This window comes from Chelon labrosus (assembly GCF_963514085.1).
Source record: "Chelon labrosus genome assembly, chromosome: 15".
Lineage (NCBI taxonomy): Eukaryota > Metazoa > Chordata > Actinopteri > Mugiliformes > Mugilidae > Chelon > Chelon labrosus.
Window position 1 is genome coordinate 28,778,370 of NC_140348.1, and position 12,500 is coordinate 28,790,869.

A 12,500-nucleotide genomic window follows, 5' to 3' on the forward strand; every position below is an offset into this window, starting at 1 on the left:
GGAATTTAATTCAGAGATAGTGATATTTTGGTGAGGTCTCACTGTGACGCTTCTTCTGATACCAGGAATTTATTATTCTTGTAAATATTGTGAACATAGATTTTTCTCTTTTGTTTTATATTACATATCGTTTGCTGTTCATTGTTGCTGCTACAGTGAATTTCCCAGTTTAATAAAATATCTGTCTATATCTGATCTCATGTATTTTCTGATATTTAGTTTTAAGTGTAAAACTTAATAAATTAAAGTTGGTCATTTATTTATTTAATAAATTCTTCAGAGTGTTTTTTATGTGCAGCTAAGTTACTGTGACCAAGCAATTTCCCTTGTGGATGAATAAAGTTTATCTAAGTCTATGATCAGATAAAAGAGTTCAGGTTTGTTTGTGTTTACAGTGAGAGGCTGGTCATGTGACCAGACCATGGAGGCTTTGTTTGTTTGTTTATTTGTTTGTTTGTTTGTAAATAAATATGATCGAGAAGAGAAAAGTGGAATAAATTCAAACAACTAATCCAGATGTTACTGTTGCATTTTTCATAGAGGAGTGGCTCATCTTCATCAGAGCCATCTTTGTATCTCTTGCGTCATGACGTCAGTCTCCCAGCGTCCGCCAGCTTCCGGCTTTCAGAATAAAACGCCCCCTCTGAGTTTAAAAACAAGTTTTACAGGAGTTCAGTCGTTTTCAGGTGAGTCGAGCTGCTCTGGTTCTGCTCAGACTCAGACTCCGGGTCCCCACAGAACCTGAACCTGAACTGGGTCCAGGTCCAGGTCCAGGTCCAGCTCCAGGTCCAGCTCCAGGTCCAGCAGGTAATCTCAGGTGAGTCCATGCAGTCCAGCAGCTGCTTCCTCTGTTTTTTTCTTCATTTTAATTTGATGAAAAGTAAGAAAATAAAAGCCTCATTCATGGATCTGATCAGCTGCTGGAAGATTCACTCATTCATTCAGTTTGAAACGTGGAGACGAGATTCAGACGTTCACTCATCTCATGTTTGGTTTAATGTGTAAAAGCTCAAACACATATTAGATCTAAATGAATGTAGAAAATGTAAATGTGTGAACTTATTAAAGAATTAAATGAATGAGTGAATGACTCTCTGGTTAAACCACCAGGTCTCCGTTGGTCTCCAGGATGTCGACTACGACCCAGAAACACCGGGACTTCGTCGGCGAGCCGATGGGGGACAAACCGGTCACAGCTCTGTCCGGTATCGGTCCGACTCTGGGGGGGAAGCTGGAGGAGCAGGGCTTTGACAAGGTCCAACAAAAACACACTGAGCCTCAGACACATCCCACGTTACAGATTTACTGGCTCCACTAAACACATCAACATTTAATAACAGTTAAACAGCAGAGACTAAGTGAAGGCCCCGGACCCTGAAATAAATTAAAACACAACAACAGAAGAACAGAGACGTTTAAAGAGCCACAAACATAACGATGATGTTCTGAATGAACGAGGGATCACAAACGAGTCACAGCTCGTTTAAGAGACAATAAATCATGAAGTGACTTGAACAGTATTTTCTGTTTCATTGTCTTTAAACTGAGACTAAATGTGACTGGTCTCGATACATCATGAGTTAAATGAGCCGTTGACACTAAATAATAATTAATCTGTTTACAAACCGTCTGAGTTTTAGACTAAAACATGTAAAACAGAAGCACATGTCACATTTAAAACAGTTGGTTTGGTTCAAATCATGAAATAAATATTTAGCACAGATCTTTATATTTTATTGATGTTAAATGTTAGTGTGATGCTGGAAGACACCACCAGGGGGCGCAGAGCTCCACCTGTAACACTGCTAACATGTTGCTGGCGTTGGTTAGCATTCCTGGTTAGCATTCGTGGTTAGCGTCATCCAGGTGACTGTTCTCGTTCTCAGGCCTCCGTGGTTCTCGGTCAGTTCCTGTTGTTGAGGAAAGACTCTGAGATGTTCTCTGATTGGCTCAGAGACGCCACCGGCGCCAACTCTCGTCAGGCGGAGTCCTGCGCTCAGTGTCTGAGGGAGTGGTGTGACGCGTTCCTCTGAGGCCCCGCCTTCCTCTGAGGCCCCGCCTTCCTCTGAGGCCCCGGAGCGAATCACTTCCTGTTTCTGGAGCCGGAGAAGATGATGATGATGATGATGATGATGATGATGATGATGATGATGATGATGAGCTGTTTGTTGATTCAACTGAGACAATTAAAAGTTTCTGGAAATTAAAGAAACTTAAAGACGTGTTTGTCTTTTTAAACGTTGGAGGAGCAGAAAGACCAGGAAGTAAAACTAATAATAGATTAATAAAACAAACAATTAATAACTAAGAAGACCAAATAAATCAGGACCATCCCCAGAACCATCAGGTCCATGTTCATGACCCTGGTCTCCATGGACCCTGGTCTCTGTGACCCTGGTCTCTATGGACCCTGGTCTCCATGGACCCTGGTCTCTATGGACCCTGGTCTCTATGACCCCGGTCTCCATGGACCCTGGTCTCTAAGGACCCTGGTCTCTAAGGACCCTGGTCTCTGTGACCCTGGTCTCTATGGACTCTGGTCTCTATGGACCCTGGTCTCTATGGACCCTGGTCTCTATGGACCCCGGTCTCTATGGACCCTGGTCTCTATGGACCCTGGTCTCTGTGACCCTGGTCTCTATGGACTCTGGTCTCTATGGACCCTGGTCTCCATGGACCCTGGTCTCTATGGACTCTGGTCTCTATGGACCCCGGTCTCTATGGACCCTGGTCTCTATGGACCCTGGTCTCTAAGGACCCTGGTCTCTGTGACCCTGGTCTCTATGGACTCTGGTCTCTATGGACCCCGGTCTCTATGGACCCTGGTCTCTATGGACCCTGGTCTCTATGGATAGGTCAGACTTCAGTCTCAGTAACATTGTGTCTGATTAATTAGTGATAAACTAAAACATCTTCTAGATCAGAGAGTAGAAAACACCCTGATAGCAATGATATCATTCTGAACTCATTCAGCAACCCCTTGACTAGACCTGGACCAAGAGTTTAGAGAAAGACCACAAAGGTTCTAGTAACAATAGAACCAGGCCCACTCTCCATCAGAGAGGCTGCAGTGATTCTACGACCCCAGGAGAAGCAGCCAGGTGAGATCCAGGGGGGGGGCGCTGTAAAGGTCACGGTCAGAGCCGGTGAACCACCTTCACCCTGAACACACCAGGACCCAGAGACGGACACATTCAACGCTGTCGTCGTTAGCAAAGTTCATTTTAACCCTGGAAACATCAAAGCTGCAGAAATAATCTGAGTGAATCTGGAGTCAATGAACAGATGAGATTAAACTTCTTTATTTAGCAGAAACATTCATCTGTGACTGAAACGACCGCTCATCGTCAGGAGAACATCAAGAACATGAGGAGAAACGAGGAGTTTAAATTCAGGAGTAGAAGAGAAAAGGTTCTCACCAGGAAACATTCAGAGGAAACATTCAGAGGAAACATCCAGAGGAAACATCCAGAGGAAACATTCAGAGGAAACATTCAGAGGAAACATCCAGAGGAAACATCCAGAGGAAACATTCAGAGGAAACATCCAGAGGAAACATCCAGAGGAAACATCCAGAGGAAACATTCAGAGGAAACATTCAGAGGAAACATCCAGAGGAAACATCCAGAGGAAACATTCAGAGAAACATTCAGAGTCGCTGTCGCCACAAACTGAACGTTAGCAGAACGAGGAGTGACTGATTTACCTGCAGCTCAAAGAACAGCCTGAGAAACCAAAATAATCTGTTTATTTAATGAGGTCTGAACCTTAGTTTAGTTTAAAATAAATAGTTACGTGAATAATTTATATCGTTGTGACTGACATTAGCTAGCTGGAGCTAGCAGGCTAAACTGAAGCTAACCGACCTTTTCTGTTGAAGTAGTTCAAACATTTTGGTTGTTCTGAAATAAATCTGATCTAACTGCTGCTAAGAGCTAACTAGCATAGCTGCTAATACCTGAATGTATCTGTCTCATTATGACGACTCTCCAGAGCACTGTAGCTAACTGTCGTTCTTTGATGTTAGCTGTAATTAGCCGTAGTTAGCCATAATTAGCCATAGTTAGCCGTAATTAGCCGTAGTTAGCCGTAATTAGCCGTAGTTAGCTGTAGTTAGCCATAGTTAGCCGTAGTTAGCTGTCTTCCTCTGCATCAGACTGGTACGTTCCAGCTCCTTTAGCGTTAAATAACAGACGATCAGAATTAAAATGAGTTTATAAACGACTCAAAGGCACCAGTTCAAGTAAATATACGTCCTGTTATAGAAACCCGTCACCTGTGTTAGCTTAGCTTATAGCGGAACAAGGATCAGTGACTGGCTGGAGCTAGGACTAGCCTGATTGGGCTAATGAATAGCATAGCCAGGTCAGTTGTAGCACAGTGCTATTGCTACGTTTGTCCTGCTTCTGGAAACAGGAAGTCAAGTCTGAATAAAAATGTGTCCGGAGTGTTTCCATGAGGTCAGCAGAGAAGAAGAAGCTCGTCCTCCATCATCACCTGGGAGTCTTCTTCCTTTCAAAATAAAAGCTTCAGGTTTGTGTCAGTGTCTCTTCAGGGACTCGATGTAATGGAAGGTTGCTCCCAGAGCCCAGCTGGTCTCCACCCGGTTGATCGTCCTCGCCAACTGAGACAGACGGTCAGACAGAAACAGTCAGCATGAAAACCACATCATGAACCAGACCCTGGTGGTCCAGACCCTAGTGAACCAGACCCTAGTGGAGGTCCAGACCCTGGTGGTCCAGACCCTAGTGAACCAGACCCTACTGGAGGTCCAGACCCTGGTGGTCCAGACCCTAGTGAACCAGACCCTGGTGGTCCGGACCCTGGTGGTGGTCCTCACCTTGAACTGTTTGTGTGGGGGGAAGCCGAGCTCCTGCAGCAGGACTGATATGTAGACCAGGTCCAGACAGAGGAACGGGTTCTGAGGAGGACTGACGGACAGACTGCTGCACACTGCAGAAAGAACCAACCGGTCTGTGAATCACTAATGATTCTAGAGTCTAGTGTCAGTGAGGAGGAGCGGTGGTGTAGCTCAGTCTCCACCGGGGGGCGCTGTCTCACCTGTGTTAGCGGCCTGGATGTAATCAGACACTGAGATGGTTCCTCCGGTCTGCTCCTCTGAACACAGACAAATAAACCAATAACCAGACCAATACATATAAATAAATATACTAATATACAATAAATATATATAAACACTATAACCCTAACCCCTAAATATATACATAAATAACTATACTAGTATAAAATATAAATATAACTGATCAGTCTGTGTCATTAATGATCTCCAGATCTGAGACTAACCCTCAACAAGCAGGTAACACACTGATGGCTGTGTCCCGTTAGCTGATTGGTTCCTCTCACTTCCTGCTGTGTTCTGATTGGTTGTCAAACTTTTATTTATTTTGTTTTTATTCTTATGGGATAGAAACATTTAAGAAACTGGGACCAGGAAATATCTGTGCTTCCTGTCAGGTAGTTTCACAATAAAAGTACATGTAGTCAGTAATGATCCAGTCCTCAATTAGCTGCGTCTGCGTTAGCATTAGCATTAGCATTAGCATCATCTTAATACCGATGGCTCCGAGGTCGACGGCGCGGTCGTAGTAGTAGGAGAAGGCGTAGAAGTCCATGTCTGCTGCCTCTGACACCTTCAGGACCTTCCTGTACACCACCTTCTCCACCTTGTTGAGGCACGACTTGTAAACCGGCTCCCCTGAAACACCAACCACACAAAGGTTCCTACCCGCTCCAGCTGCATGATGGGTAACCACATGAAGCAACAACCAGCGTCTTTACCGGCCTTCTGTCCCTTCACAGTGTAGACCACGTCAGCGTGCTCCCAGCTGCCCGAGTACTCTGGAGCAAGGCAGGGACTGACCAGCTCAGTGCTGCCCCCTACTGCACAGAGACAGGGTTTAAGCCTTCAAAATAAAACGACACAGACTAAAGGGCTGAATGAATGAATGAGGACATTAAAGACTTTTAGTTGAAGACCTGGTGCACATGAACAGTTCTGAGATTTGTTTGAACATGAAAAGTTTTTTTACAGAACAAATCGGTGCCTGACTGTTCACTAGTGTACCTAATGAAGTGGCCAGTGTCGATACTGCAGCAGAGGATCTGAGCTGCAGCTTCTTCTAAATCACAGCAACAGCTGGCAGCAAGGAATTAATCTTGCTGTGTGTTATTAAAAGATTAGATAATGGCTTATTTATCTGATGGGGAGGGGGTGGGGGTGTTGGGGGGGTATAAAAGGCAGAGATGAAAGCCGTCTGAAAAATAAGAGCAGGAAAAATAAACAGGAAGTGAGGATCAGGTACGTACGGGGCGGAGCTTCAACGCCTCCTAAGATGGCGAGTCGAGCCGACATCAGACCCAGACCCAGATAACTGACGCACAGAAACACAAATATACTTAGAAATACATATATAAATATACATATATATATACACATATAAAAACATATATCTGCTTCATGCCAGAGGATGTCCTCACAAAGCTAGCTATTCTAGCATGTGTGTGTGTACCTGTGAGTGTAGACGGTGTGTGTGTTGTTGAACATCTGGAACGACCTGATGTCATCGATGGGCGACGTCTGGATGGTCATCTGAGAAAAAGGACAGAAGCTACAGCTGACGGCAGTTTGTTTATCAAGAGCTCAGGCTCTGATTGGACGACAGGCCACGTTTATGTTGATTCACTCTAGATTCTGGACAGGCTAGCTCTGTACGCCGATTCTTAGCTCTATCTAGCCTCCAAGCTAACAGTAGCTCTCCCTAGCCTCCAAGCTAACAGTAGCTCTATCTAGCCTCCCAGCTAACAGTAGCTCTATCTAGCCTCCCAGCTAACAGTAGCACTTCCTAGCCTCCAAGCTAACAGTAGCTCTTCCTAGCCTCCAAGCTAACAGTAGCTCTATCTAGCCTCCCAGCTAACAGTAGCTCTTCCTAGCATCCAAGCTAACAGTAGCTCTACAAGGCCTCCAAGCTAACAGTAGCTCTATCTAGCCTCCCAGCTAACAGTAGCTCTTCCTAGCCTCCAAGCTAACAGTAGCTCTTCCTAGCCTCCCAGCTAACAGTAGCTCTTCCTAGCCTCCCAGCTAACAGTAGCGCTTTCTAGCCTCCCAGCTAACAGTAGCTCTTCCTAACCTCCAAGTTAACAGTAGCTCTTCCTAGCCTCCAAGTTAACAGTAGCTCTTCCTAGCCTCCCAGCTAACAGTAGCTCTTCCTAGCCTCCAAGCTAACAGTAGCTCTTCCTAGCCTCCCAGCTAACAGTAGCGCTTTCTAGCCTCCAAGCTAACAGTAGCTCTTCCTAGCCTCCAAGCTAACAGTAGCGCTTCCTAGCCTCCAAGCTAACAGTAGCTTAGCAGGAGAGTGGTCGTCATCACTTCCTGGTTCGTACCACCCCTCCCACTATCTGCCCATCACAGCAGCACATGAAGAAGAATGAGCTGACCTACATAAGCCCCTCCCCTCCTGATGTGAGGGTGTTTATTTGGGATTAGAGCGACATTTGCAGATTAAAGCTTCTAAGATGGAGTCATCCTGGTAGTTTGAGGAGAGAGAGTAAGACCTTCCTCCCTAAATCCACCCCCCGTCCCCCTCATCGTCCTCACCTCGTCCCGTGGGCTGAAAGTGATCTGAGTCGACCCCCCACCCAAATCCAGCATCCCCACAGTGGGCGAGTTAGCACCGTGAAGACCACCTGAGAGAGAGAGAGAGAGAGAGAGAGAGAGAGAGAGAGAGAGAGAGAGAGAGAGATAATGATCCAGTAACATCACTGGTTCTTGTCCACATTAACCTGAAACACACCATCCATCACATCTGTCTTCGTGTCTCTGTGAGGACCAACTTGAGGACACGTTCAGGGACAGTCTGAGGGTTCAGGCCATCGTCGCTAAGTGAAGGCGTTGATTAGCTTTAGAGATGCTAACGGAGTCTGGGAGACATCGTTGTGAGACCTCAGGTGCCAAAGACGATGCTAATGTAGATGCTAATGGAAATGCTAACAGGTGACCGGGCCTGACGAAGAGGCTGTCAGTCAACAGAGAGTCTCCAGAGCAGATGCTAATGGTGATGCTAATAGCTAGCATGGCAGTGCTGCTTCCCTGCAGTGTTTCTGTACATGTAGATCAATAAAACCAAACCTTTAGCAGATCTGTAATTAATCAGATGTTAATCAAATAAAACTAAACTTCACCTGAGTAGAATCATTTGTTAAAGTTCAAACGTCTTTATTGTGCTTGAATTAAAGTTTATTATGTAGTTGGCAGCTCGTTAAAACCGTCAGCTGAGCGTTGAGGTCTCACCTGTGAGGAAGTTGACGGTGATCCAGGCAGAGATCCCTGAAAAGACCGAATGAACACGTGTTAGCGCCGCGACATTAGCTCTGACAGGACAGTCATCAGCTGACGTGTCAACAAAGAGCCAAACACATGAAACACAAATATAAATGAGCCAATATTACATATCAGAGCAGCCTGGTGTCTGGTAACAGCTGATCAGTCGTCCTGAAACAAACCCCTGATTTATTATTATTATTATTATTATTATTAACTAAACCAGGAACTGAACCACACATTGATGGAAACACTTCTGATTGGACCTGGAGATTAACTCTCTGATGTGTAATATTGGCTCATTTTCCTGAATAATCAAACACACAAGTCTCATATGTGTTCCATGTGTTGGTCGAGTTCTTCGTCGACGGGATGTTTGAATCCTCTGTACGGTGAGACACCAGAGGACACTGGACAGGTTAGTAGACGAGGTGAGACACCAGGGGGCGTTGGACAGGTTAGTAGACGAGGTGAGACACCAGGGGACGCTGCACAGGTTAGCAGACGAGGTGAGACACCAGGGGACGCTGCACAGGTTAGTAGACGAGGTGAGACACCAGAGGACACTGGACAGGTTAGCAGACGAGGTGAGACACCAGGGGACGCTGCACAGGTTAGTAGACGAGGTGAGACACCAGGGGACGCTGCACAGGTTAGCAGACGAGGTGAGACACCAGGGGACGCTGCACAGGTTAGCAGACGAGGTGAGACACCAGGGGACGCTGCACAGGTTAGTAGACGAGGTGAGACACCAGAGGACACTGGACAGGTTAGCAGACGAGGTGAGACACCAGAGGACGCTGGACAGGTTAGTAGACGAGGTGAGACACCAGGGGACGCTGCACAGGTTAGCAGACGAGGTGAGACACCAGGGGACGCTGCTGAACACAAGGACTTTATTTTTGGACACCTCATGGAGCTGATTGGTCCAGATGTGGAGCCCTTGGTGCCAGATGTTGGTGCTCTAATAGCACCGTCTCTCTGGACATATACATTTCTATATTTAGACTGTATTTCTATATTTCTATCTGTATATATAAATGTATGTCTGTGTGTGGACGCTGGCTCTGTGTGGACATATAATCCAATCCTTTTAAAGTAGTTCATACAAGCAATTATGTCCATGTGGGATAATGTCCCTCTTAATCTTGAAGATTATCCGTCCCGTTTATTCCTGAGGCTGAAATGTTTTCTCCTTCTCAGTGGGCGGGATCAGCTCGTTACTCTGCTCGTCCATAAACGTCCTCTAATGATGACTGAATTAACGTCTGGTCCCGGGACGGCGAGCCACTAATGGACAGATTCCTCTCAGGAGTCTGACCGGATTCCAGCAGCCTTATTACGGCTCAGATATTTGGCCGTTCTTGGCCGGGACGCTCATCCCGGCTCAGATTACCCTGCTGAATGGAGGCGACCGCTTGTTAATGGAGCCCTCTGATTGGTTCCTGGGGCGGCGCTAAGTGCCGGTGTTGTTTGTCCGGTTTCTATCCTCTAATCATCCACCGCTGCACGGCGACCAGGTCAGAGGTCGCTGGTAAAAGGCTCTAATGCGGCCGAGTGATGTCGTCTTTGAGGCGACCTGGATAAGCCCGTCCTCAGCGTCCTCTGAGTGGACGCCACGGTAACGCCCCCATCAGGAGACGCCCAGGAACTCATTCGTTTAAACTGGACCAGCTTCAGGTCCAGTTTAAACGAATCAAACGCCTCCAACACACCTGTGACATCACACCTGTGACATCACACCTGTGTCATCACACCTGTGTCATCACACCTGAACAGAGCCTTCCGTAATGAGTTTAATCTCAGGTGTGATCTGATTGTCCAGATGTTAGCCATTAGCTAGCCCGTCGCTAGCTAACGTTAGCTAGTCCGTCGCTAGCTAACGTTAGCTAGTCCGTCGCTAGCTAACGTTAGCTAGCCTGTCGCTAGCCCGTCGCTAGCTAACATTAGCTAGCCGTTAGCTAGCCCGTCGCTAGCTAACGTTAGCGCTCGGCCCTAAATCCGACGCCCGTCTCTCGTCTCTGGTTGTTAATCTTCCATGTTGACGGTTTTCGTTGGGGAAATCAGAGACGTGTCTCCGAGGACATGTCCTCTGATCTTCTGCAGATTAAACAAATGAAACAAAGTCTCTGATCTGATAAAGACACGAAGAGGGGACGAGACCTGGTGCTGTCTCTATCACTGACTAATGAAGACAAGGGTGGACGTCAAAACAGGAAGACATCCTGTCCCCTCAAACCTGTGACACGCCAGAGACACTAGAGTTATAGACAGACGTCTCAACAACGTCCTTCATCACCGTCAGTCCATTGCAGGACATCCTGTCCTCGCGTTGGACCTTACCTTCATCAGTACCGTCCATGATGGACACGCTGTCCTCTCTGGACAGAAATGGAGACTCCTGGAACAGCGTCCTCACCTGGACACAGAGGAGACAACAGAGCGTCTTAATTCAGGAAGTGAACAATAACTGAAACAACAAACCAGCTGAGAGGACAAGATGTGTCTCACAGTGTCCAGCAGCTGCTCGGCCTTCTGTCCCGGCAGGAGACGGAGACCGGCCGTGGCCTTCAGAACCACCGGGGTTGTGGTCCAGAGGGACGGGGGGACGCTGGACTTGGCCACGTCCAGGAGCTCCAGGATTCCGGCAGCACACTGGACACAGATGAAGGGGACATTTGGACATTTGTCCTCCAAAGACTCTCAGTCACCATGATCCATGACCTTACCTTGTGTGGAGCATCTCCGTAGGAGGACAGTCCAGGTGTGATGGCTCTGAATGTCTCCGTGTCCAGCTGCTGAGGGTCTCCTGAGGGACGACAGGGAGACGACAGTGTGACCTTTGACCTCCATGTAAACTAGCAGGTTAGCTCTGATGCTAACACAGCAGCCAAAACAGCACTCAGCTTTAGCTTAGCGGCTAAAAGCGCTAATGAAGGACTTAGAGGCTGAAAGCTCCACATCTGGTAATTAATGTTTAAACCTCTGCGTTTATTCACATGAATTATTTACAGATTAAACCTTAAATTCACTGATATGTGAATGGACTCTGGTGCACGCTGTTTAACCAACAACACAATTAAACCCAATATTCTCTCAGATCATCTAAATATTCTTAAATATCGCTCAGACTGAACCTTTAAATCTGGATTTAACATCAGTGAGTTTATTTAAATAGCGCTTTAATCACTCTGAGCTCCTGTCCTCAGTGAGACCTGCGACGTTGTCCAGCAAAGACAGAAGATAATCAGACGTCCTCCATTCTAACAGAAGGTGTTTTGATGCTACAGAGACGTGGTGTTGGTTTATAACAGAGTTTAAATAAATAACTTCTGGTTTGTCTCCAATGACCTGATGAGAAGAAGCGTCTGTTTCTAACGTGAGGACTGGTCCAGGGACACGTCTTTAACCGTCCCACTCAGGTCTGGTCTGGTCTATCAGACGCTGGAAGGACGGTGCGTTCACACACAGCTCTGTTTACCTTTGTTCTTCATCAGGAACTTAAAGATGTGGACTCTGGTTCCCGTGCTCCCGGCATCGAACATGACGCCGTACTGGTAGCGGCGCCCGGCGTTGGAGGCTGTCCGGTCCGGGTCAGGTCTGAGGTGGGGGGGCAGTCTGTGGGTGTCGGGCTCAGAGGTGGAGTAGTGATGTCTGATGAACATCAGGTAGGTGAGCAGGCAGCACATGAGGAGGAACACACCAGCCAGCTTTGGTCTCTTCATCCTCACTCATTCTGTGTGGAGCTGCTGGAGCTGTGGACCAGAGTCAATGCAAAAAACTGGGCATTTAACAGACAGAGAGGTGAGGCCTGTAAACCGTCGCTTATTAGTCCACATGTTGTTGAAATACGAACAAACTCTTCACAAATATCACAGAATGTGAATGGAGTCTGGTGTGGAGTCAAATGCAGAGTAATTCATCATAACAGTTCTTAAACCGTGAGATATCTGAATGGAGTCTGGTGTGGACGGATCACAAGATGTCCCTGAACTCATCAGTAGGTTTTCCTGTTCTGTGAGCGTTAATGTTCCAGTCCAGTCTTATTTTGATAGATTAGTGAATGGACTCTGGTGTTAGCTGCTGTACGTTTCAAGCTAACGTTAAACTGTCACATTTTTAAAAGGAGTCTGGTTCATACCCCAGCGGCTAGCAGTTAGCT

At 46.7% G+C, this 12,500-nt stretch overlaps 2 protein-coding genes across 3 annotated transcripts in view; one reads left to right on the forward strand and one right to left on the reverse strand.

The window, feature by feature from the left end:
- Nucleotides 1–633: 633 nt before the first annotated feature.
- LOC311500256 (barrier-to-autointegration factor-like protein) lies at nucleotides 634–2,207 on the forward strand. The gene is made up of 3 exons (XM_084561524.1): nucleotides 634–817; nucleotides 1,111–1,255; nucleotides 1,887–2,207. The coding sequence occupies exons 2-3, from the start codon at nucleotides 1,130–1,132 to the stop codon at nucleotides 2,031–2,033; spliced, it is 273 nt and encodes a 90-aa protein (XP_084417650.1). The 5' UTR covers nucleotides 634–817; nucleotides 1,111–1,129; the 3' UTR covers nucleotides 2,034–2,207.
- Nucleotides 2,208–3,539: 1,332 nt separating this feature from the next.
- Nucleotides 3,540–12,500, reverse strand: part of entpd6 (ectonucleoside triphosphate diphosphohydrolase 6) — a 9,272-nt gene continuing 311 nt past the window's right edge. Inside the window, exons 2-14 of one of the 2 annotated variants that reach the window (XM_084562462.1) lie at nucleotides 11,820–12,093; nucleotides 11,068–11,147; nucleotides 10,850–10,993; nucleotides 10,682–10,757; nucleotides 8,309–8,344; nucleotides 7,616–7,704; nucleotides 6,531–6,610; nucleotides 6,328–6,392; nucleotides 5,800–5,898; nucleotides 5,576–5,716; nucleotides 5,062–5,118; nucleotides 4,841–4,953; nucleotides 3,540–4,624 (exon numbers count right to left, since the gene is read on the reverse strand). In XM_084562462.1, the coding sequence (XP_084418588.1) occupies nucleotides 4,541–4,624; nucleotides 4,841–4,953; nucleotides 5,062–5,118; nucleotides 5,576–5,716; nucleotides 5,800–5,898; nucleotides 6,328–6,392; nucleotides 6,531–6,610; nucleotides 7,616–7,704; nucleotides 8,309–8,344; nucleotides 10,682–10,757; nucleotides 10,850–10,993; nucleotides 11,068–11,147; nucleotides 11,820–12,063 (1,308 nt within the window). In that variant the 5' untranslated portion in view covers nucleotides 12,064–12,093 and the 3' untranslated portion in view covers nucleotides 3,540–4,540. Of the gene's footprint in view, nucleotides 4,625–4,840; nucleotides 4,954–5,061; nucleotides 5,119–5,575; nucleotides 5,717–5,799; nucleotides 5,902–6,327; nucleotides 6,393–6,530; nucleotides 6,611–7,615; nucleotides 7,705–8,308; nucleotides 8,345–10,681; nucleotides 10,758–10,849; nucleotides 10,994–11,067; nucleotides 11,148–11,819; nucleotides 12,094–12,500 lie in introns of both variants that reach the window. The other variant, XM_084562461.1, reaches the window with a different exon arrangement.

What these genes read in the sequence shown, in the direction of transcription:
- LOC311500256 (XM_084561524.1), top strand. Translation starts at nt 1,130, where the DNA reads ATGTCGACTACGACCCAGAAACACCGGGACTTCGTCGGCGAGCCGATG. An exon ending in AGGAGCAGGGCTTTGACAAG is followed by an intron (nt 1,256 to 1,886) that starts GTCCAACAAAAA and finishes TCTCGTTCTCAG; the next exon opens with GCCTCCGTGGTTCTCGGTCA.